This window comes from Carassius auratus, unplaced genomic scaffold (assembly GCF_003368295.1).
Source record: "Carassius auratus strain Wakin unplaced genomic scaffold, ASM336829v1 scaf_tig00014789, whole genome shotgun sequence".
Classification (NCBI taxonomy): domain Eukaryota; kingdom Metazoa; phylum Chordata; class Actinopteri; order Cypriniformes; family Cyprinidae; genus Carassius; species Carassius auratus.
The window spans coordinates 274,927-300,000 of record NW_020524526.1 but is presented as its reverse complement, the minus strand read 5'-3'; the positions used below and the strand labels follow the sequence as shown (position 1 = coordinate 300,000).

The following is a 25,074-nucleotide window of genomic DNA, read 5'->3' as shown; positions in this document are numbered from 1 at the left end:
CTTCAGGAAGCTGTTTAAATCATGCAAATTCAGTTCTCTGCCCTGTTAAATTCAGCAACTTTCCAGGTTTTAGACTAACAATATAGCCCCTCCTGCCTATAATGAGCAAACACTTCAGTTTCATTTCAAGCAAATAGGTTTATATCACACAGTTATGTTATATTACGTTATACATATACCACTAGAAAATACACATCATATTAATATAAATAGATTTGTCTCTGTGGAAATGTATTTATTTTCTTCAACTTCATCTGCAAATTATATGCATATGGCTGCTTTAGCTGTTACAGAGATGTGTAAGATAGATGTGCAAGGGTAGTTTACAGTTGCTTAAAACAGTTTTCCTCAGTACTGTATGATTAATTAGTGTTGGATCAGAGAAAAAATAAAAATAAAACAGTACGTTCTGATGAAAGGGTAGCCTATATAGAGGCCATGTCTAGACAGGTGTTTGAAAATATTATTTTACAGAAGAACATTTATTTGCGTGTTTGCTATCCCCCCATCTCCATCCAAAGTTTTGATGACCCTCTAAAACATATTTGTATAAGTCTGTAAACTGTGGTGAGCACATATAAAGATCTGGAAATCCTTCCAGAACAAAATTGTACATGAGAATATATATATAGGACACCTAAGTCTTGGTATTGAAGGTTCCTTATCACCACCTTCCTTAACCACTGCTCTATAATCCAGTGAGAGATTGAACACAATAACAAACTTTAAGTGCTGGTATTGCTGTTAAATTATATCCAAAAGGCTTTATAAATAAAGTGTAAAACATGTAGCCTTAACGTGTTTTAAATCAAGTACACATTACATAGCAATTAAACAGTTAATAAGACAATGAAGAAAAAATATCTAAATAATACAAAACCAAAACCAAGAGTACTTTGGCGTGGTTTCCTAGCAAGCATTTTTACTAAGTGCATTTTGACTGCTCTGTTGCACTCAGACAACAGCAAACTGGACAAATACATATACACGAATATTTTAAAACATCCTTGCATAAAGCTGCATACCAATTTGCTTGTGTTATCTGTTAAACCACTAAGAAATGCCCCACCTGCAACATGGAGTCAGAGACATTCGGATCCATATGCAGTAGTTTATTATCGAGAATGGTCAAACAGGCAGAGATCAGAAAACAGCATCAGGTATATCAGGGGATATCCAAAATCAGAAACAGTAACAAGCAGAGGTCGGGGCAGGGAGCAGAGAATCACAGTCGGTATAAACAACCCAAGATGAGATACAGAAGAAAGAAACACAGGGAAAACACTCTGAAATGTCAGACTAGGCTAAACAAGACTTAGGTTATGTAGGGGAATGGTAATGGGGAACACCTGGCTTTGATTAGCCCTAAGAATGGGACACCAAATACAAAAGTCCAGAGTGGAGAGCCCTCTGCTGGAGTTCATGGGCACTCCAGCTGATGATCATGACATAGCCCCCCACCCCCCATGCATCAGAACAGGACCGCAGCCAGATACGTACATTTGCAGCCCCCCAAAAAGCAAGGCTTAATGCTTAGAGGTCCTTTGGTCAGAAAAGGCTCCTACGGGAGCTGACACTACTGCAGCAGTCAAGAAATACAGAAAAGGCTCTTGCGGGAGCTGCAATTTCGGCAGTTGTAGGGAAAGACAGAAAAGGCTCCTGCGGGAACAGCTATTTCTGCAGGAGTAGGGAAAGCCAAAAAAGGCTCCTGCGGGAGCTGACACTGCTGCGGAAGTGGGAGAGCGATATACACACAGCAGAGACAACCAATCGGATGACAGCTTCAGTGAAACCACAACACTGGACAGGGTCTGAGGGAGGAGCTAGAAGAAAATGGAAACATTACTTCATGTACATGTACATGTACATGTAACTCTTTTAAACAGATACTGACTGAATCTTTTGTTTTGGTGTGACTTAAAACAAACCAGACAAACAGCAAATCCAAAAGGGTAAAAGGGAATGTTTTATGCTGGTTACCTGCACAAATGCAACTCAGGACATTAGGTAATAATTAAATTATGTTAAATTATGTAGAAAATCTAGAAATCTGTAAGTAATCTGATTATTTTCATAAAGTAAATTTAGCATTTTTCATGAATAAACCTTTAAGAGCCACAGATCATCTCTAATATAATCAGCATACCCTGTATTTACATCACTGATGATGTACCTGCACATGGCTGACAGAGTTGAGTGATGTCCAGATGTGTGGTCTGGTTTGTGATGGGATTGTTGATCACACAGCTGTAGATGTTGTTCTCCTGATATTCCACCTCCAGAGGTAGAGAGAGACTGATGCTGAGATCAGACACACTGATGCTGGACAATAAACTGTTTCCTTTGTACCAGGAGAGAGTCACAGCACTCACATTCACAACTGAACACAGCAGTGAACAATTAGACACTGATGATGATGATGATGATGAAGATGATGATGATGATGAAGAAGAAAAAGAACAATTTGAAGTACTGGTGATGACCGGAATGGGCAAATGTGCTAAAAAAAGGCAACATTATTATGTTTTTATGAGAAGTATTATTGTTATATGAGCTTTTCAGTGCAAAAGCAAAATTAAGTATAATCATGACATAAGTTAATGAACAATTTTCAAAACAATTCTCACCATACACAGTAACATTGAATCTCTTGTATGAAGTTCCTCTGTGACTGAAGATCTGTAGTTTATAAAGTCCAGAGTGTTCAGTTCTGATGTTTCTGATGATCAGATCAGAGATTCTTCTGTAATAAAGGATTCTTCTTCTCAGACATACTCTTCATGTTGATCATGTTTACAAGCTGCATCACTGAATATCCGTTTCCGTCTCTTTAACCCAAATAGTAAAAACGAAAGCGCGTGTTAAGCTATGGTGTTAACAGCGGTGCACGTGACTGAAGTGGATCGGTGTCAAGAGGGAGGTCGAAATAAGGCTCTTCTGAGATGTAGTGATGTTAAGTTCTCTGCCAAAGCCTCGGAGCGTGTGTGGAGAAATCCCGGCTGCTATCGATGTCGAGGCTTAGCTATATCGCTTTAGAGCAATAACATCATTGATTTCCGAAGCCTCGCTTGGCTACACTGCTTCAGGAAGCTGTTTAAATCATGCAAATTCAGTTCTCTGCCCTGTTAAATTCAGCAACTTTCCAGGTTTTAGACTAACAATATAGCCCCTCCTGCCTATAATGAGCAAACACTTCAGTTTCATTTCAAGCAAATAGGTTTATATCACACAGTTATGTTATATTACGTTATACATATACCACTAGAAAATACACATCATATTAATATAAATATATTTGTCTCTGTGGAAATGTATTTATTTTCTTCAACTTCATCTGCAAATTATATGCATATGGCTGCTTTAGCTGTTACAGAGATGTGTAAGATAGATGTGCAAGGGTAGTTTACAGTTGCTTAAAACAGTTTTCCTCAGTACTGTATGATTAATTAGTGTTGGATCAGAGAAAAAATAAAAATAAAACAGTACGTTCTGATGAAAGGGTAGCCTATATAGAGGCCATGTCTAGACAGGTGTTTGAAAATATTATTTTACAGAAGAACATTTATTTGCGTGTTTGCTATCCCCCCATCTCCATCCAAAGTTTTGATGACCCTCTAAAACATATTTGTATAAGTCTGTAAACTGTGGTGAGCACATATAAAGATCTGGAAATCCTTCCAGAACAAAATTGTACATGAGAATATATATATAGGACACCTAAGTCTTGGTATTGAAGGTTCCTTATCACCACCTTCCTTAACCACTGCTCTATAATCCAGTGAGAGATTGAACACAATAACAAACTTTAAGTGCTGGTATTGCTGTTAAATTATATCCAAAAGGCTTTATAAATAAAGTGTAAAACATGTAGCCTTAACGTGTTTTAAATCAAGTACACATTACATAGCAATTAAACAGTTAATAAGACAATGAAGAAAAAATATCTAAATAATACAAAACCAAAACCAAGAGTACTTTGGCGTGGTTTCCTAGCAAGCATTTTTACTAAGTGCATTTTGACTGCTCTGTTGCACTCAGACAACAGCAAACTGGACAAATACATATACACGAATATTTTAAAACATCCTTGCATAAAGCTGCATACCAATTTGCTTGTGTTATCTGTTAAACCACTAAGAAATGCCCCACCTGCAACATGGAGTCAGAGACATTCGGATCCATATGCAGTAGTTTATTATCGAGAATGGTCAAACAGGCAGAGATCAGAAAACAGCATCAGGTATATCAGGGGATATCCAAAATCAGAAACAGTAACAAGCAGAGGTCGGGGCAGGGAGCAGAGAATCACAGTCGGTATAAACAACCCAAGATGAGATACAGAAGAAAGAAACACAGGGAAAACACTCTGAAATGTCAGACTAGGCTAAACAAGACTTAGGTTATGTAGGGGAATGGTAATGGGGAACACCTGGCTTTGATTAGCCCTAAGAATGGGACACCAAATACAAAAGTCCAGAGTGGAGAGCCCTCTGCTGGAGTTCATGGGCACTCCAGCTGATGATCATGACATAGCCCCCCACCCCCCATGCATCAGAACAGGACCGCAGCCAGATACGTACATTTGCAGCCCCCCAAAAAGCAAGGCTTAATGCTTAGAGGTCCTTTGGTCAGAAAAGGCTCCTACGGGAGCTGACACTACTGCAGCAGTCAAGAAATACAGAAAAGGCTCTTGCGGGAGCTGCAATTTCGGCAGTTGTAGGGAAAGACAGAAAAGGCTCCTGCGGGAACAGCTATTTCTGCAGGAGTAGGGAAAGCCAAAAAAGGCTCCTGCGGGAGCTGACACTGCTGCGGAAGTGGGAGAGCGATATAAAGGGTCCTGAGGGAGCAGACTGCCACCCGCTTGCCGCTCATTAATTTTGTATTATATGAGCATCAAATGACTCAAAGCATTTGATCCACAAAGATACATTTTCCTGTAAGAATCTTCTGTGGTGTATTCATGCTTCTCGTTTAAGTTCTCTTTATGAACACTCATGTCATGTTCTACATTTTGATATCCTATTTTTAATTGCTTCACTTCCTTAAAATATAGTTTGACTTAACCTCATATTGTTTCTAATCTGTATGGCTTTTTTATGACAGATGTTTCATTTTTGGAGCCCTTTCATTCTTTAAGTGTATTCTAAGTAAATACCATATACCTATGATGGTGCATGAGGCTTTACCTAAAGAAAAAAATAATCCAAGCTGTAACTAAACAGCAATCAAATAAAGACTGTACAAACTGCAACTGGACCATCTACACTTTTGCTGACGTTGTCATTTCTTTTTAAGCCTTGAGCATCAGCTTTGACATTGAAGCACATGGTGAGCTCCACCTGCTGGCATCTCTAACACTTTTTCCAGTAGAAACTTTCCCCCTTGTCTTGTATTAGATATTTATGATGAATCTTCTTTAAAAGAGTTCCCTCCTTAGTTAACCGCATTGATATGAATCTTAAATGGCAAATCAAACCAAATCTACATGATGCAGTGAACAATAAAAAAAAAGAACTGAATTAAATAGACCTAGATATTCTGAACTGCTGCTATGTCTAAGCATTGTGGTTAAATCTTTCTACTATCTGCCAGACACATTTTCTTTTGTAATGTTTTCTGATACTTTTCTTATAATATTCATCAACATAAACCTGACATTAGAGCCTTTTTCAGAAACACAGTTTGTTAGAGTCCTCATTTGTGCTCTCCTCTTCTGTTTAGCTCAGGATCTGATGTCATAAACCACTACAGCAATAGCTGCCACGCCCACCACAGCAGAGACAACCAATCGGATGACAGCTTCAGTGAAACCACAACACTGGACAGGGTCTGAGGGAGGAGCTAGAAGAAAATGGAAACATTACTTCATGTACATGTACATGTACATGTAACTCTTTTAAACAGATACTGACTGAATCTTTTGTTTTGGTGTGACTTAAAACAAACCAGACAAACAGCAAATCCAAAAGGGTAAAAGGGAATGTTTTATGCTGGTTACCTGCACAAATGCAACTCAGGACATTAGGTAATAATTAAATTATGTTAAATTATGTAGAAAATCTAGAAATCTGTAAGTAATCTGATTATTTTCATAAAGTAAATTTAGCATTTTTCATGAATAAACCTTTAAGAGCCACAGATCATCTCTAATATAATCAGCATAGCCTGTATTTACATCACTGATGATGTACCTGCACATGGCTGACAGAGTTGAGTGATGTCCAGATGTGTGGTCTGGTTTGTGATGGGATTGTTGATCACACAGCTGTAGATGTTGTTCTCCTGATATTCCACCTCCAGAGGTAGAGAGAGACTGATGCTGAGATCAGACACACTGATGCTGGACAATAAACTGTTTCCTTTGTACCAGGAGAGAGTCACAGCACTCACATTCACAGCTGAACACAACAGTGAACAATTCTGAATTGACGAAGAAGAAGCAGAAGAAGATGATGATGATGATGATGATGATGATGAAGAAAAAGAACAATTTGAAGTACTGGTGATGACCGGAATGGGCAAATGTGCTAAAAAAAGGCAACATTATTATGTTTTTATGAGAAGTATTATTGTTATATGAGCTTTTCAGTGCAAAAGCAAAATTAAGTATAATCATGACATAAGTTAATGAACAATTTTCAAAACAATTCTCACCATACACAGTAACATTGAATCTCTTGTATGAAGTTCCTCTGTGACTGAAGATCTGTAGTTTATAAAGTCCAGAGTGTTCAGTTCTGATGTTTCTGATGATCAGAGATCCAGTTTGACTATCCACGCTGAATCTATCTCTGAATTTTTCTTTTTTATCATAAACAGAAATCCTCTGCTTATAGATTTCAGCTATACGAGTGTCTCGAGGTCCAAACATCCACAGAATCTGATCGTCTCTCTGTACTTCAGTAACATCAGTGTTTAAAGAGACAGAATCTCCTTCAGTCACTGACACTGACTTAACAGCATTTGTATCCACATTATACACACCTAAAATAAAAACGCTGCTTAATAACTGGAGCAAATAAATGTGAAGGACTTATTATTTAGTGTATTGGTAACAAGTTAAGTAACAAGTGTAGGTAAGATATTACAACAGCATGTCATTTAATGCTTATTTGGAATGATTTACAAATTATTAAAAGTTAATTTTCTGTTAACTAACTAGACAAAAACAAATTATTAATCACACTTTACAAAAAGCAGTATAAATAATAAGAATTATCTTACCTCCCAAACAAATGGAAAATATGATATAAAGCCACATGTTGGTTGAGGTCTGACTGACTGTGAGTCTCTGTAGTGGTGGAATGAAATGTAGCCAATGATGGTGACATCATTACTGATACTGCTATGGGCTGGATTCAGTCTGAAATGAAACATGCAGATTTTAGCTAGGCTTTGTTCAGCATGAACTTTAAGAGTAGATCTGGCCTTATGTATAGTATAGGCTACATTCTATCATGTGTACAAGATGGAGAGTAGCTTGATTATTACTGAGTGTTAGATTTATACACAGGCCTACGAGCAGATTTGTATTATTATTATTATATTTATTGTAAGCAAGCTTTCTTCATACAATTACATTTTCAGTCTGTTTACATTTTAGAAATAAAGCAGCATTTGAATGTATTCATTTTTTAACCTGTTTATTGTGGTTTCTGTTAGTCTGGTGTTGTGTATGTAAAACAGCATTAGTGGTTAGTAGGGATGGGGAAGTGAAGCCTCAAAACCCGAGATGTTCCCCTGACTGTTCCGGGAAAAGACTATGTTTCTAGAGTGTCAAAAACAGCTGGTGGTTTACTAGAAAATGAAGCACCCAAAAGCCTGTGAAGCTATGTCAGATGGGCCAGATCACGTAAATTGTTAATACTGTCTATTTTAATATCAGCATCAGGTAAAATTACTAACGTTCCTTTATGCACTCAGTTACATAATGTTTTAAGAGAAGTTTTTTTTTTGGTGTAAAGTGTATAACCGAGAACCTTATGTCCGAGTTCACCCTCCTCCAGGCCATGGAAGAAACCTGACTAGACATAACAGTAAATGCATGCCAGATTTGGATCAGGCATGCACAAGGACACCTGAAAAGGCAACCCAACTTTATGGGTTATGAAAATGTTGTTTTGAATTTATCTCACCAGTGTGTAAGACTGTTGTAGTGTGTGTGTTTTTGAGGGCTTGTGATGCCTGAGGGAAAAGTTTGTTTTTCAGCAAGAGTGAATGGTTTTGAGCCCGGCTACCGATCGTGACAGTTATAGAGTCGATCCAAGGCTGGATAAGACACAGCAGACCATGTTTTCCCCACTGCCTTACAAGGAAAAAATACTTTCTGTGATGTAGGCTAGATGAAGCTATGTAGCCTGATCCTGCCTAGACATGTGATTCTATGGGTGCCGAGGATGCTTTGAGTAACTGATCTTTTTTTTTATTTAACTGTACTGTAACTGATAAAACGGTAACTGTCTTTTGTTGCATACTGAGTTCATACTCTGTTCTTTACACTTGTTTATATGTTAATTTATTTTTATTTTTTGGAAAGTGTTTATAATATTATAGTCCTATAATAAAAAAAGAATCTAAATGCTGCTTGTATTTTATTGTCCTTTCACTCTTCCACTGATTTGGTTTTAGTAACAGTTTTTTGAATTGATCTTACTGGTGTTTTCGAAGCAGTAGTCTGTATGTATTATAATTATATTGCATATGTAAGTAGCATTGAAACCTTGATGAGCCTGTAGTCCAACTTCCCCTTAATGGTCAGTCCATGCAGAAGACCATGGTCAATTATAGTGCTTTGCTTTTCATCAGGAACAAATTACCTTTGACCTCATCCCCTTAATTTTTTATTTCCCCTCCTATTCTTTTTTTTTTTTTTTTTTTGACTATCATGATTAATTTTCCAATCACTTGCGCTCTTGTTCATATTATCCTGATATTCTGACCTGTGTGCCATCAGTTTTGCTACTGAATGTTCACTCATGGATAAACGTGTGCTGTTTGATGCTTGAGTTAATTATAGTGTGTCTTGTGTTTCTTGAATGAGAACATGGTTAAACCTCTGTGAAATGATAGTGTTTTTGTGTAGAGTTTTGCAGAAAACACTGAGCAAACTGGAGCATGTGTGCAAACAGGTGAAATGGGTTAAAAGTTTTGAGAAACGTGTCTATGTTTTGGAAACTGAATGAAAGTGTTAGGAAATTCGGCTAAACGAATCAGTTAGAAAATGTAAGTAATCTTTTAAATAAAAATAAAATAATATATGAAAATTAAATTAAAAATAAAAATAAACCTCCATTGTATTTTTATTCGTATATTATTTAGTATGTTAATTTATTTAAAATACCAGTTTTTGCATCACAGATGCTGATGGATGAGTGCAGAGGGATGATGAACAGGACGAGCAGAAAGAAGATGATGACAGATTTCTCATTGCAAACCACAGGTAAGAATTCCAACACATTGGAACTGTGACTTGGGACTAAAAAAAGACCTTTTAATTAACAGCCTATCACATATGCACCTTCTTGGGGTAAAAACCTGTGTTTAAATTTAGTTTAAAACCTTTACCTTTCAGGAAGGTGTACTCATTTTTGCAACAACATTTTATCGCTGATAAGAAACTCATATTTTCCTGATTAGTACTGCATGCTTCTTTGATAATAAATGATTAAACAGACTTGCTAGAACATTATATCTTCAACGAAGCCTCTTTTGTCTTCTACATAAACAGAGAATGCTTTATTTGCTTCAGTTAGGCATATTTATTGCCTCAAAACCTGTTCAACAGGGTTGCGTAACCCGTTTTGGCTGTGCATATCCATGTGGGATTTGATGAAGAATGGACTTGTTTCCCTGTTGGAAATAACTTTCTCTGAAAATGAAGAAACTGCTTGTATTAACTCTGTCCTTTTTAGTTGTGCATGGTAAGTTGACCTTGCTTTGTTTTTCTCACTTTTCTCAAAGGCTATAAGAATAAGTAAACACTGTTAAGATTTGTTTTATAATGCTGTATATGAAGTCACCAAGTAAGAAATGTTAGAACTTGTTCGTACTTTGCACGCCCATAAGCTTTATAATCTTTTATACAGTAGCAACGCAGAAATGGTTATACTTTATTTAGTGGAACTACTTAAAAGAATAAGAACTGAAACTAAAGAGCACGTGTTCTTTCCAACCAACATGTTTCCCGCTAATCACCGTATGATATGACTGGCTGGGCTACCTGACTTTTCCTCTCTCTTTTTCGATTTTCATATACTTGTTGATTAGAAAAGAATGTTTATGATGTTGTGATATTAGAGCATAAGAACTTTTTTTAATAAAATGTGTAAAAAAAAGGCCATCAATGGGCCATAACTTCCGTTTTTGGGGAAACTGGGTAGTGTAGTTTTTTATTTATTTTTTACAGTGCAGAGGTGAGCTATTTTCTGTGCTATTTTCTGATTCATTAGCCACTACAGGTAAATAGCTAGAAGAATAAAGTTCAGCATATTGTAAAAAATGTTATTCTATAAATAAGTGTGTTTATAATTCTTACATTGAAATTATATGATAATAAATACCATTTTGGGAGGTCAGGCAGCATAACAATACATTTTGTAAAGCTTAAAATAACTGGAAGCGAGTGACACTGAAAGCCTCATGCATTTAAGCTACAAATGACGGCACCCAATCTTGAAAGCACTAAGAAGACAAGATGGTCCTTTGCTTAAAAGTGGCAGTTGCTCTGGTTATGGAGTCAATTTCCCATCATGCTGTGTTTTTATTAATGTCTGTCTTGTTCAGCTGTATTCCATTTCCTGTTTGGGCCTGTGTTTGTGTATATTAAGCCCTGAGGCCCATTCTTCGTATGTTGTTAACTCAGATACAGTAGCTGGATTTGAATGTTGACGATTTGGCGTGATCTTGGATCATTTGGTTCTTCGAAGCTCATCGCGGAACTGCTGTCATAGCAACAGGTCCATAAGCTTAAACCTGCTCGGGAGCAGGCTTATTTCATGTAAACAGGATTAGATCGCTTCTTTTCAACCAGAACTGATACTCTATAGAACATCACAGTCCCGCCCACAGCCGGTGCCGGAAGTAAAAATTCAATACAATTTCTGCATTGACAGATGGGGTATAAGCCATAAAACTGTAACCATACATGGTAGACTTAAAACCAGCTACGGCTCTATTAAGCGATAGTATATGCTCATATAAATGCCAAAGGTTAATGGGGCACTAACTTTGTTTTGAGATAAATGCCTTTTATTTTACGATGTCTTGGATAAGTACTTCATTACCCACAATCCCACAATCCCACAGTGATGCATCTGATTGGTGGAACTCGTGTAACCATCTGGTTCAACCCTGTGAAGGTCTGTGAAGACTGAAGATCATTAATAAAAATAAATAAATAAAATAAAAACCTGCGTTAATACTGAAAGAACTGCTATTACTGCACATTCACTATATAAAATAAAATTCACTGAGGAAAAAATTCGAGCGGCAGTTATCAGATTTGGAAGTCGCTCAAAAGGCTCGTACGTGGTTGTGGCTTCAGTCGAATTCAATGAGGCGCGGTGGTTTATGGGATGAGTAGTTCCTGCGCTCGAAATGAAAATATGTACACAGTCTTGAATTTTATCTTAATTTTTTCACTCGAAATGATATGTTTTATGCTTATGAGTTCAGCCGTAGCTGGTTATCCTTAGACATGCTCTAAAACTCTTTAGATACGTATTTTCCGAAAGTAAATGGGAAAAATTAATGGGAAATTTCTGGCACCAAAGCTCTCTCGGGCTGTGGGCGGGACTGTGATGCTCATATGTCTGCTACCGCCGCTACTTTATTACAAGAGTATCCTTCTGATCCATGGACAATAATTTAAAACAATAATAATTTAAAAATGTATTTTAAAATCTAAAAATGCCGTGTAGTCCATAACAGCCAGTTTAACTTCCTGAAATATTTATTCGTCATTAAAGTATTACTTCATAATTGTATTAGAGTCTTACACACATGCTATATAATGCAGATAATAGAGGTTGTGCATTATTAGGAGTGGCATGATGGAGCCCAGGAGATGCAGATAACATGATATTGACCCTTAAGAAACTTTCATTAATGCTGTCACGTAACAAATCTGTCCAAATATAAAATTAAATGAATAGATAATTTCTACATTGAAATAAAAAAAGATTAACAGACTGCACAACTATATAAATTGTGAATCTAAATAATTAGGAATCATGTAAAAAAAAAGTATAATAAAATAAAAACAGTGCATATTTCATTTATCTATTATAACATTTATGTAGTTTTGCTTGCTTGGCTGTTTCCGAGTTTTTCGTTGAGTGTCGTTTTTAATTATATGATGTCATTACATTGCCGTTTTGCCACCAGCCAATTGCTGTACTGCTGATCGTGGTTTCGAGTATCGATACATATCCCCTTTTAAACCAACCCATGAATGCACAATTATCTCAGATAACTCAATCCAGCGATACCAATCATCAACAACAGGTGCGTTCGAACCTAATTAGCCAGATCCTGATTAGCGCGATGATATCATCTTGGATGTGTCATTTGATCTCGGATGTAATAAGCGACGTACGAAGAACGGGCCCCTGGGGTTCTTCGAACCACATGGCTGTCTTAAAAGAGGATATGTATCGATACTCGAAACCATGATCAGCAGTGCAGCGATTGGCTGGTGGCAAGACGGCAATGTAATGACGCCATATAATTTAAAATGACAACCGACTAAAAACTTGACAAATTTCTGGACTTTTATAAGGAAACAGCCAAGCAAACAAAACTACATATATGTTGTAATAGATACATGAAACAGATAATAGATACATACATGTTTTATTTTATTAGAATTTTTTTCATGATTCCCAATTATTTAGATTCACAATTTATAATAGTTGTGCAGTCTTTACATTTTTATTTCAATGTAGAAATTATCTATTCATTTCATTTTATATTTGGACATATGTTACGTGACAGCATTAATGAAAGTTTCTTAAGGGTCAATATCATGTTATCTGCATCTCCTGCGCTCCATCAACCCAGCTAGAAATTTTTCATGTTCTGGGAATGTTTTCAGCGGCAAGTTTTATTTTAGTTCCCAGAATGTTCTTTTAAAAGTTAGGATAACATTCTCTAAAAACATTCAAAAAAATGTCTATTGAAAACATTGTTAGAACATTATCCTCTAACATTCTTATAAAGCTTCCCATCACAGATGGGGCTTAGAAGTCAAATGTTGGTTGAAAGTGAAAACCCAACCTTTGTTTGATGTCAAACTCCAGCGTAAATTACTCCAAAAACGGTATTACCAATTTCACTTATTATAAACAAGATTTATTTCTGTCATAAATGTAAAAAAGTTCTTATAGAGATTAACAGAGGTGTTGACGGCTTTTTGAAAATAATAGTTTATTTTGACATCACCATTAGGGTGATCAGTACTTAGGCGGTATGACTCTTTTCAATGTTACTTTTTGTTTAACTGCTGTAACTATATTTGTTACGGTGAAAACAGTGAGCATTAAAAAAATCATCAGGTGACGTGGGTTACTTGCTGATGTTAAAAATGTCATCGTGTAATGATCTGATCAACTGGTTTTATCTGGAGACTAGTCTATGCTATTACTTTACTGTTAGTTACTATAGCAAATGTGTTGCAACGCAAAATCATTTCTGTTTGAAAAAAAAAAGCAAATCCTGCAGTTTATATCATATATATTTTTGTCTATCCTTTTATATTTCTTTGTTCATGAACCTCTTTGTAGCACAGAATGCTTAGACACACAGAGAGCTCAATAATTAGTGTATGAATCTCAACAATGGTGACATGCTTCATGCCGCAATGCATTCTGGGTGCCATGGATGAGTTTTGTATGACGTACCAAAAATACATTGCTGCATGAAGCATGTCACCATTGTTGAGAGTCATATACAGAATCTTGATGTTTGTGTGACAAAGTTTTTTTTTCGAAATTCTTGAAATTATATGATTTATATTCAGCTGGGTCTCAGGCTGTTGACCCACTGAGTCACTTTAATAAATAATACGCAACGAACACCATACATTAGGTTTTGTGAAACCATCTATACTAAACTACATATGCGGTGATGTTTTATTCATCAGCAAGCAACCAGCATCACACACATGTCCTCTTGCTGTTTTTGCCATAATAAAGATTACAGCAGTTAAAAAACAATACTGACAAATCAAGTGTCAAATTGCACAACTAAAGCCAACACTTACCACCATTATGGTGACATCAAATCAAACTATTACTTTGAAACAGACATCAACATCTAAACCTCTGCTTAAATCTTAATTAGAATGTTAGGGGATAATGTTCTAATAATGTTGTTAATAAACATTTTTAGAATGTTTTTAGAGAATGTTATCCTATCTTTTGAGAGAACATTCTGTTCTAAAAACATTGTTAGAACAATGGTAATGTTCTTAGAACATTTTTAGAACAAAAAAAAATCTAGCTGGGAAGCCACTCTTATAATAGCAGTCATCACTCAAAATAATGCACGACTCTATTATCTGTATAGCATGTGTGTAAGACTTTATTACAATTATGAAGTAAAAATTTTATGACAAATAAATATTTCAGTGAGTAAAACTGGCTGTGTCTATAGTAGGCTGTTATTGAGTACACAGCATTTTTATATTATTTTTAAATAATTTTTAAAATGATTATTATTTTAAATTATTGTCCCTGGATCAGTACGATACTCTAAGTAGCGGTGGTAGCAGACATATTTTGAGTATCAGTTCTGGTTGAAAAGAAGCGATCTAATACTGTTTACATGAAATAAGCCTGCTCCCGAGCAGGTTTAAGCTTATGGACCTGTTGCTATGACAGCAGCTCCGGGATGAGCTTCGAAGAACCAAATTATCCAAGATCATGCCAAATCGTCAACAATCAAATCCAGCTAACTGAGTTAGCGACGTACGAAGAACGGGCCCCAGGCCCTAGGTCTGCTAGTGTCAGTGGTTGATAAGTGTTACCTCCTTTGTTTTTGGTGATCCTTTCTCGGTCATGTATTTGGCACGTACATCCTTGTGGATTGTCATTAAAAAGAACTCAAACAGCATTTGGACCTGTTGCCTACTTCTGCTCATTCGTAACAAGATGTTTGTAAAATCACGTAATAAAAGACGATTGAACAATTAATTCTTAATAATACATAATAAACGTCATTAGTCAGTTATATAATATATTATGCAACTGTAGATTCATAACAACTGTAAGGTTTTTTTTTTTTTTTTTGTAAAGGAAAGATATAGTTTGAGATGACCCGTTTTTCTCCATCAGACGAAGGTAGATTGCTGCTTTATGTGCGCATGACAACGATTATGAAAACCGATAGGGATGATTGAATATCAAATCATTACACATTGTGAAAAAAGTAACTAGTTACTTGTCATTTTTTTGTGGATGATAACTGCAATCGTATTACTTATTACTTACTGCCCAACTCTGGTCCTCTGCTGGTAATAATCACAAGACACGTTTTTGTCTGTTGTAGAAGTAAAAAAAAACTGTTTCCTTGTGTTTCAGGTGTGTTTGGTGATACAGATATAATAAAGTCAGTATCAGTGATGGAGGGAGATTCTGTCTCTCTAAACACTGATGTTAAAGTACAGAGAGATGATCAGATTCTGTGGATGTTTGGACCTAAAGAGACGAGAATAGCTGAAATCTACAGACAGAACATCTCAACTTACACATATAACAGGACATTTGGAGACAGACTCAATATGAACAAACAAACTGGATCTCTGACAATCGAAAACGTCAGAACTCAACACACTGGACTTTATAAAGTACAGATCGTCACTAATGAAGCAACTTCATGCAAGACAGTCAAGCTTACTGTCTATGGTGAGTAAAGTCCTTATTTTACCTTGTGCACAGCCCTCTAAAAAAATCTAACATTACAGTTTGATACATATATATATATATATATATATATATATATATATATATATATATATATATATATATATATATATATATATATATATATATATATATATATATATATACATGGGCGTAGGTTTGGTCTCAGCTTTGGTGGGGACACCCCCATACCAACACCCCCCGGGTTATTTTGTTCTTTAGTATTAACACTAACAAAAAAAAACACTCTGCCACAAGAAACAAATCTTAATAAATAAATATAATTACCTTTTTATTTCATAAACACTATTTACCCTCCAGTACACTCACATTAATACCTGGGAATGTGAAATGCTGAACAACCATACGGTTTATTAACAAACAAACATAATTTACTATGTACGTTAGTAGCCTACACGAATAATACATAATGCACAAACACATTTTCATAAACAGAATGTAGGAAACTAAAAATATCTCAGATTCACCGCTGTTGACTGCAAGATTCTAAGTTAAGGTACAGGCTAACTTAATTGACATTCAGTTACTTGCTAACGTAGCATTCTGTCATCCTGGGTAACACATACTATCACCAGTTAATACTATTTTCCACAGAATATGCATTTGAAAGCCTGGTCAGTCACTACTGCTAGTTTATTTTTCTGGCTAGCTAGTTATTTTGCTTACTTACACTCTGACTCTGCTTTATTAAAAAGCTTCTTATGTCCCCTATGGCGTTATATTTTAGTCAAAAGTTATGAGCGTGTAAGACATGCTCACGAGCACATTATGTTATTTCACACGCGCAAAAATTAACCTTCAGCTGGCATGATAAAAGTACTCGCACACAAATTCAACAACCGAGAGGTGTACATGTAGCTGCGAGTGAGCGCCTGGCATACTCGCATAGGTTAACTCTGCTTGTGCAGGGGAATCCTGCTTGCGCGCAGCGGGCTTCTGCTCGCGGAGTGCTGTTTTGCTCGCACAGTGGATTTCTGCTCGCTCAGCTGATTTCTGCTCGCTTGAGTCTACATGACTTTTGACAATTTGGGGGCGGAAACCAAGGAGGGCACTGACCCTCTTATGATTGGTCACTTTCACACAGGGACATCCTTGTACCTTGATTGACAGCTCTCATTACAGGAAGCATGGAGTTGGGTTAAGTTACCACCGAAGAAGTTGGGTTAAGTTACCACCGAAGAAGAGTGGGAATGAATTAGAATGAGTTTTCTAATATACATTAAATGGGACAAATTTGTCATCTCAAAATATTGATAGGGACTAGTACCTAGCGTCCCCCCCTAAACCTACGCCCATGTGTGTATATATATATATATATATATATATATATATATATATAAACAAACTGTAAAATACCTATATCTTATAGCACCTGAAACATTGTAGCTGTATCTTTTTTACGGTGCATTTACGGTGAATCACATGTGACGACACCTTTATTCTGGTTTTATAAAAAAAAAGTTCTAACAAGTTGCAGTGTTAGAACAGGCATATTTCACTACCACATTTCCAGTTTTACATCTGTTTTTGATATCAAAATATCAAATACTATATTTTTGTGTATTTTGTACATATATAGAGTTGTCTGTATGTTTGTTAAAAAGTTAACCATAAAAGAAACACTGATCTGATCATCTTAAAAAAAAAGGAAAGGAAATCATGAAAAAGTATTTTGTCTCCAGAGTTAGATCAAATATTTTTATTTTTTATAACTATTTTTATGTCATTTTTATTAATGCATGTGATGAACTCATGAATCAGGAACATTTTGCAATTTTGTTCAGGAAAGTGGTGGTAGTGTTAAGAGATTAAAAGCCTCTCATTGTAGTGGGACTTTAAAGAAAGAGAAAAAGTAGTAAATTAAATTTAAATTTTCCCCCCATATTTTCCAGCTTGTCTGCCTGTTCCTGTCATCTCAAGCAACTCTTCAAGCTGTTCGTCATCATCATCATCATCATCATCATCATCAGTGTCTAATTGTTCACTGCTGTGTTCGGCTGTGAATGTGAGTGCTGTGACTCTCTCCTGGTACAAAGGAAACAGTTTATTGTCCAGCATCAGTGTGTCTGATCTCAGCATCAGTCTCTCTCTACCTCTGGAGGTGGAATATCAGGAGAACAACATCTACAGCTGTGTGATCAACAATCCCATCACAAACCAGACCACACATCTGGACATCACTCAACTCTGTCATATGTGTCCAGGTATGTCAGAGCTGCTGATATCAACTGATCATTTACAGAACTGATCTGTTATTGACTTAAAAATCTAATTTAGGTCACAGTCACAGGTAGTCAGTATGCTATTTATTATTAAAGACAGTAAAGATGCTCCTGTAATTAGTATATCTCCAGCACATGCGTTAAGATTAGAGATGTTCCGATACCCTTTTTCTCTTCCCGATATCGATTCCGATACCTGGGCTCAGGGTATCGGACGATACCAAGTACTGATCCGATACCTGGGTGTGTATATACAGCTGTATATACTACTAGCCCTGTGTAAATTGCTAGAATTATTTTATGGTGTGCTTCAGACTGATCCCTTAATAAAACATGAACAAATACATGGTGAACTACTGTATTCATTACAGTATTTTTATTATCTGACATGATTTTGACAGTATTATTTATTTTCTTAAGCGAAAAAGAACTTCAAATGCAGCCAAAAATATAACACTGCAAACTAAAAAAGGTATTTTAGTTTTACAATATAACTGTATCAAAAACTGCAACAAATAAGTATAGGAATATAAAAAATGATATATTAATCAGATAATCTCTTTACAACAAAACAAGTAAAAAACAAGCAACCATCTAGGCATAATTATGAATATTATTAATAGAGACATATTATTATTACTACATAGAGACATAGCTAAATCTACTGTAGGCTACAACAGTAGTTTAATATATTGTCAATTTACTCATGTTAAACCAAACATTTATTTTAATGGGCTGCCATGAAGATCTTTGAGTGTCTGTGTTTATGATATGAGTTTTCTCAAATGAAACGGTATATTCTCATGAAGTGACGGTATATGCGTTCGCGTCCTCATATAGTGACACACAGCAGAGACTACAAAACGGCAAACTCCAGCGCATCTGTGCCCGTCACCCACAGAGATGTAGAATTTGCAGGAGTAATATTTAAATAGTATTTTGCAATTTAATATTCACAGTTATTCGGCTACTGCCTGGAGCCCTGCGCTTTGACTAACACTGAACGCAGCTGCGGGTACCGAATATACTCGGGAGTCGGTAACTAGCGGTACTACAGAGACCTACTGCTAACCACTGATCTATAATATAGAAGCGGCTTCACTGTCTGTTGGCAGTTTAGAACGCGATGAGCGATCCAGTCATATAGATCAGTGCTGCTAAAGCATTTTCATTTCTTCTTCGCTGCATTCAGAGCAGCGAAGAAGAACCGTGCAGCGGTTAGGCAAAGCTAGCGGTCATAACTAGGTCTTGTTTAAGAAAATGGTATCGGATCGGTATATGCATGGGTTCATGTACTCGCCGATGCCGATGCCAGAATTTGTTGTGGTATCGGAGATATTTCCGATACTAGTATCGGAATCGGAACAACTCTAGTTAAGATCAGGGTTGCCAGGTTTTCACAACAAATCCTGCCCAGTTGCTTCTCAAAACTAGTCCAAAACTAGCCCAATTGCATTTTCAAGAGGTTCCCCAATAAAAATTGCATCCAGGGGTTAAAATATACTTTTTTTTGGCAGGGTTCCCTTGGTAAAATTAGCTTTTTAGGGGCTAAATATCATTATCGTTATTGGTATTGGGGTCGCTTCAACTCGCGGACATGAAAAACAAACGCAGACTTGGCAACACTGGTTCAGGTGGAGCGGCATTTACTACACAGAGCCTTAGTTCATGGACAAGCTACACAAAATCTCTTTCAAAATCAACTAAGAATCACCTTCGATTTTGAAATAGATTTTGTGTAGATTGGCAGTGAATTATGGCTCTGTGGGGTAAATGCCAACCAGTTTTGCCAAGTCTGCGGTTGTTTTTAATGTTAGCGGGTTGAAGCGAACCCCATTTAGCCCCTAACATGTGAATATTACCAAGGCAACCCTGCCAAAAACGATATTTGATATCGATATTTTTTATCGCCCGGAACGAAATGCTATTGGGCTAGTTTTGAGAAGCAATTGGGCAGGTTTTGTTTTGAAAACCTGGCAATCATGATCTGAATGCAAATGCTGGAGATACACTACTAATTTTTTAGTAACTACTTTTTTTTTTTTTTTGCATAGCCCGATTTCTGTCATGCTGTGTTTAAAGGTACAATTTGTAAGATATTTGCGGTAAAATATCCAAAAACCACTAGGCTAGTGTTATATATTTTGTTCAGCTGATTACTAACAATATCTCTAATGTTTTCAACAACTACTTGTAAAACATGAGAAAATTCCCATTCTAAACCACATGACAACAGTGACAACTATCTAATTAGCTAATTGTGGTTGGAGTTTTGAAAATATGATTATAGATTGGATAAAGGGATGTTAGCAATTGAAAAAAAAATTGGACTGGCAGGATTGAGTTACATTAAGATAATATTTCACTCGATGGCGCCGCACATGGCTGCTTCAGTGCTTGGCTCTCCAGTGTTTGTGCTGTTTTTGTTCGTTTTTCCTGTTTTTTGTTTAACAAACACGATCAGTTTCACCAGGGATGAACTGCTGAACATTCGGCAGAACACACCACAAGATCTTTTACCGGATTTAAATTATTCAGACGTTTTACTGAACGTTGTTATCGGAGGAGCGGCGGCGCTGATCAAACGCTTCAGGACGCGCAGACGGGGGAAGCGAGCGGGAGTGCTCGTCAGACTCAGGAAGCGCGGATTTCGAACGCCGTTGCCTAGCATCCATCTGGCAAATCTCCGCTCTCTACCCAAAAAAACAGACGAACTCCTTCTGCTCTCTCGGACAAATAAGGATTTCTCTCACTCTGCTGCTCTGTGTTTCACGGAAACCTGGCTGAATGACGCCATACCGGACAGCGCGCTCCATCTGCCGGGCTTTCAGCTGTTCAGAGCGGATCGCGAATCAGAATCAACTGGGAAATCGCGCGGCGGCGGGACATGCTTTTACATCAATAAACGGTGGTGTACAGATGTAACTGTGTTAAAGAAGATGTGCTGTCCTGATCTAGAAATGCAGTTTGTCAACTGCAAGCCGTTCTATTCGCCGCGGGAGTTTCATTCGTTCATTCTGGTCAGTGTTTACATCCCTCCGCAAGCGCATGTGAGCTCAGCTTTACAGAAACTCGCTGATCAGATCACAGACACAGAACAACAACACCCGGACTCTGCTTTAATCATTCTTGGGGACTTTAACAAAGCCAATCTCTCCCGTGAACTGCCAAAATACAGACAGCATGTTACATGTCCCACCAGAGACAGTAATATATTGGATCACTGTTACACCACAATAAAGGATGCATATCACTCTGTTCCACGAGCAGCTTTGGGACATTCTGATCACTGTCTGGTTCATCTTATACCGTCCTACAAGCAAAAACTTAAATCTGCTAAACCTGTAGTAAGGACTGTGAAGAGATGGACCTGCGAAACAGAGCAGGATTTACAATCTTGTTTTGACCTCACTGATTGGAGTGTTTTTGAAGCTGCTACCACCGATCTGGACGAACTCACACACACTGAACAAAGAAATCAGAGCGGCTAAAAAGACCTACGCTAAAAAGTTGGAAGACCAGTTTACTTCCAACGACTCAACTTCAGTGTGGAGAGGTCTAAGAGCCATCACGAACTACAAGACACCATCCCCTTGCACTGAGGCTAATCAACGACTTGCTAACGACCTGAATGAGTTTTATTGCAGATTTGAAACCCCCAACACCCATTCTGACCATCTCCCTACACAACCATTAACACATCCTGCAATCCCACCTCCACACCTCCTGCTCTTCAAATCTGTGAAGATGATGTGTGCCAGGTCTTCAAGAAGAACAAAAGAAGAAAAGCACCAGGCCCAGATGGCGTTACACCAGCCTGTCTGAAAATCTGTGCTGACCAGCTGGCCCCCATCTTTTCACAGATCTTCAACAGATCCCTGGAGTTGTGTGAAGTGCCTTCCTGCTTCAAACGCTCCACCATCATCCCCATCCCAAAGAAACCCAAGATAGCAGAACTTAATGACTACAGACCTGTGGCTCTAACGTCTGTCGTCATGAAGCCGTTTGAAAAACTTGTTCTGGGTTATCTGAAGGATATCACTGGACCCTTACTGGACCCCCTGCAGTTTGCTTACCGAGCAAACAGGTCCGTGGATGATGCAATCAACATGGGATTGCACTTCATCCTGCAACATCTGGACAAAACTGGGACTTATGTGAGGATCCTATTTGTGGACTTTAGTTCGGCATTCAACACCATCATCCCAACAGCCCTTCAGACCAAACTGACCCAGCTCTCTGTTCCTAGCTCTATCTGTCAGTGGATCACCAGCTTTCTGACAGATAGGCAACAGTTAGTGAGACTGGGGAAATTCACATCAAACAGCTGCTCCACCAACACTGGTGCCCCTCAGGGATGTGTTCTCTCCCCTCTGCTTTTCTCCCTGTACACCAACGACTGCACCTCTAAAGACCCCTCTGTCAAGCTCCTAAAGTTTGCAGATGACACTACAGTCATCGGCCTCATCCAGGACGGTGATGAGTCTGCTTACAGACAAGAGGTTGAGCAGCTGGCTGTCTGGTGCAGTCTTAACAACCTGGAGCTGAACACGCTCAAAACAGTGGAGATGATCGTGGACTTTAGGAGAAACCCACCTGCACTTTCCCCACTCACCATCATGAACAGCACTGTGACTGCAGTGGAGTCATTCAGGTTCCTGGGAACCACCATCTCTCAGGACCTGAAGTGGGACAATCACATTGACTCCATTGTTAAAAAGGCCCAGCAAAGGTTGTATTTCCTTCGCCAGCTGAGGAAGTTTAATTTGCCACAGGAGCTGCTGAAACAGTTCTACTAGCCGTCATTGAGTCTGTCCTGTGTACTTCAATAACTGTCTGGTTTGGTTCAGCAACAAAATCAGACATCAGAAGACTACAGAGAACTGTTCGGACTGCTGAAAGGATTATTGGTGCTCCCCTGCCCACCCTTCAAGAACTGTATACATCCAGAGTGAGGAAAAGGGCTCAGAAAATCACTCTGGATCCCTCACGTCCAAGTCATCCCATCTTTGAACTTTTGCCATCTGGCCGGCGCCTCAGAGCAGCAAACACCAGAACAGCAAGGCACAAGAACAGTTTCTTCCCCCAGGCAATCTACCTCATGAACAGTTAAATGTTCTCTACTTATGCTTATAAACGTGCAATATCCTTATATTTATTTGTTAACCCTCCATCCTAGAACATTCCTGCATCTCACTCAATCCTATTCCATTATCATTTATAGCACAATTGTTTATACACTTATTTATTTGCCAAATTGTAAATTTTTTTTTTTGTCTATGTGTTGTTGTCTCTGTGTACTGGAAGCTTATGTCACTAAAACAAATTCCTTGTATGCGTAAGCATACTTGGCAATAAAGCTCTTTCTGATTCTGATTCTGATTAATTACTATATTCTATTCGTCTATTACAGAAACACCTTGGCGTTTACGTATCATCCCGGTGGTGTTGGTGGTGTTGGTGGTGCTGCTCAGACTTTTATTTGTGGGTGTAAAATGTAGAAGGAGTGAAAAACGAGGGCAAGTATCTCTTTTCCCAGCGGTTTTAATAACAATTTTTATTCACAGAATGAATGAAGATTCCCTGGGGTTGAGTGTTTTAATACAGAATCATAAAAAAAATATATATATATATATTATTATAACTTATTTATTATGAATCAGACTTATTATTTTTTTCCTCATACATCACCCTTGTTTCAGCTTTCGTTTTTTTCCTTTAACTAGTAAGATGGGGCAAGCAGGAATACGCATGTAGCACATACAATGGATGAAGTTACATTAACACTGGATAAAGGAAACCAGAAACAAACCTATATATATATATATATATACACACACACACACACACACACACATAAGACTAAAGAAGTTTAATTAATGGGACACAGGTGAATCACATGACAAATCAATGAGAGGAAGAAACTGGGTCAAGGGAAGCAAAACAACAAAACAGGAACACGTGTCTGACAAGTACACCATGCTACTTTTCTTTTACTCTATTAATATTATTTTCTGTTCTTTTACAGGAGGCTGAGTGAAGAGAGCTCAATATTGGAAATATTGGAAAAATTTTACAGAATGATCAGAACATGAGACGTGTGGATTCATCTGTAGGGTTTAATTTATGGACATGGTCAGAAACGTGCATGGCTCGATACACCGCAAACAGACATAAAAGAAGCAAGACAGAGTATTCTAGATAGGACAAGCATGGGTCTTTGATTGGCGAACAGTATTTAACAGGGCAAGGCAAAGAGCAATAATCCAGTCTGTAGCACATAATTTCTGAAATAAATAAAAACATAAATTTAGAAAAATAAATACATTTCAAATTAAACAAAAATAAATAAATATGGCCCACTTTTAGTTAAAATGTTTTGATTATCAAAATGTAATTAAACCATTAAAATAGAATCCAGAAATATTAAAATGGAAAACATAACTTCATGAATAAATTAATAGAATACAATTATAATAAAACTAAATTTAAGAAAAAATAAAATGCATTTTAAACAGCCCTAAAGGTTTAGGGTTTTAAAACACCTAACTGTTATATATAATTTAGTACCATAAAATCAATGATCAAAATAAATAATAAAAAAAAAACATTAAAGAACTAAAATGTTACATTCATTTAACTGAAAAGAAAGAAACAAACACAAATAATAATAAAGATTTTTGAATGCAATTCGTGCAACACCAGAGAGTTAAGATTTTATTTAATTTTCAGTATTTAAGTGTTTTTTGTACGAAGGATCTGTCATACTAATATATAATTGTGTCATGAGCAGAGTCTGATTGTATAGTGAGAGTTTGTATGTGTTGAGGGGTAATTATAGACTATTATTTGAAAGAATATTATTTGTCTGATTGTTTGAGTGTGTTGGGAACTCAGAAACGAAGACCAGG

At 37.2% G+C, this 25,074-nt stretch overlaps 2 protein-coding genes across 2 annotated transcripts; one reads left to right on the top strand and one right to left on the bottom strand.

Annotated features, from left to right (window-relative positions):
• Window positions 1-1,671: 1,671 nt before the first annotated feature.
• LOC113074472 (CD48 antigen-like) lies at window positions 1,672-7,261 on the bottom strand. The gene is made up of 4 exons (XM_026247313.1): window positions 7,225-7,261; window positions 6,655-6,984; window positions 2,174-2,500; window positions 1,672-1,823 (listed from the first exon to the last, which is right to left on the bottom strand). The coding sequence occupies exons 1-4, from the start codon at window positions 7,259-7,261 to the stop codon at window positions 1,672-1,674; spliced, it is 846 nt and encodes a 281-aa protein (XP_026103098.1).
• A 2,557-nt stretch (window positions 7,262-9,818) lies between these two features.
• Window positions 9,819-18,189, top strand: LOC113074471 (uncharacterized). The gene is made up of 3 exons (XM_026247311.1): window positions 9,819-9,920; window positions 15,579-15,902; window positions 17,834-18,189. Exons 1-3 carry the CDS (start codon window positions 9,875-9,877, stop codon window positions 18,187-18,189), a joined length of 726 nt encoding a protein of 241 aa, XP_026103096.1. The 5' UTR covers window positions 9,819-9,874.
• The last annotated feature ends 6,885 nt before the right edge of the window (window positions 18,190-25,074 follow it).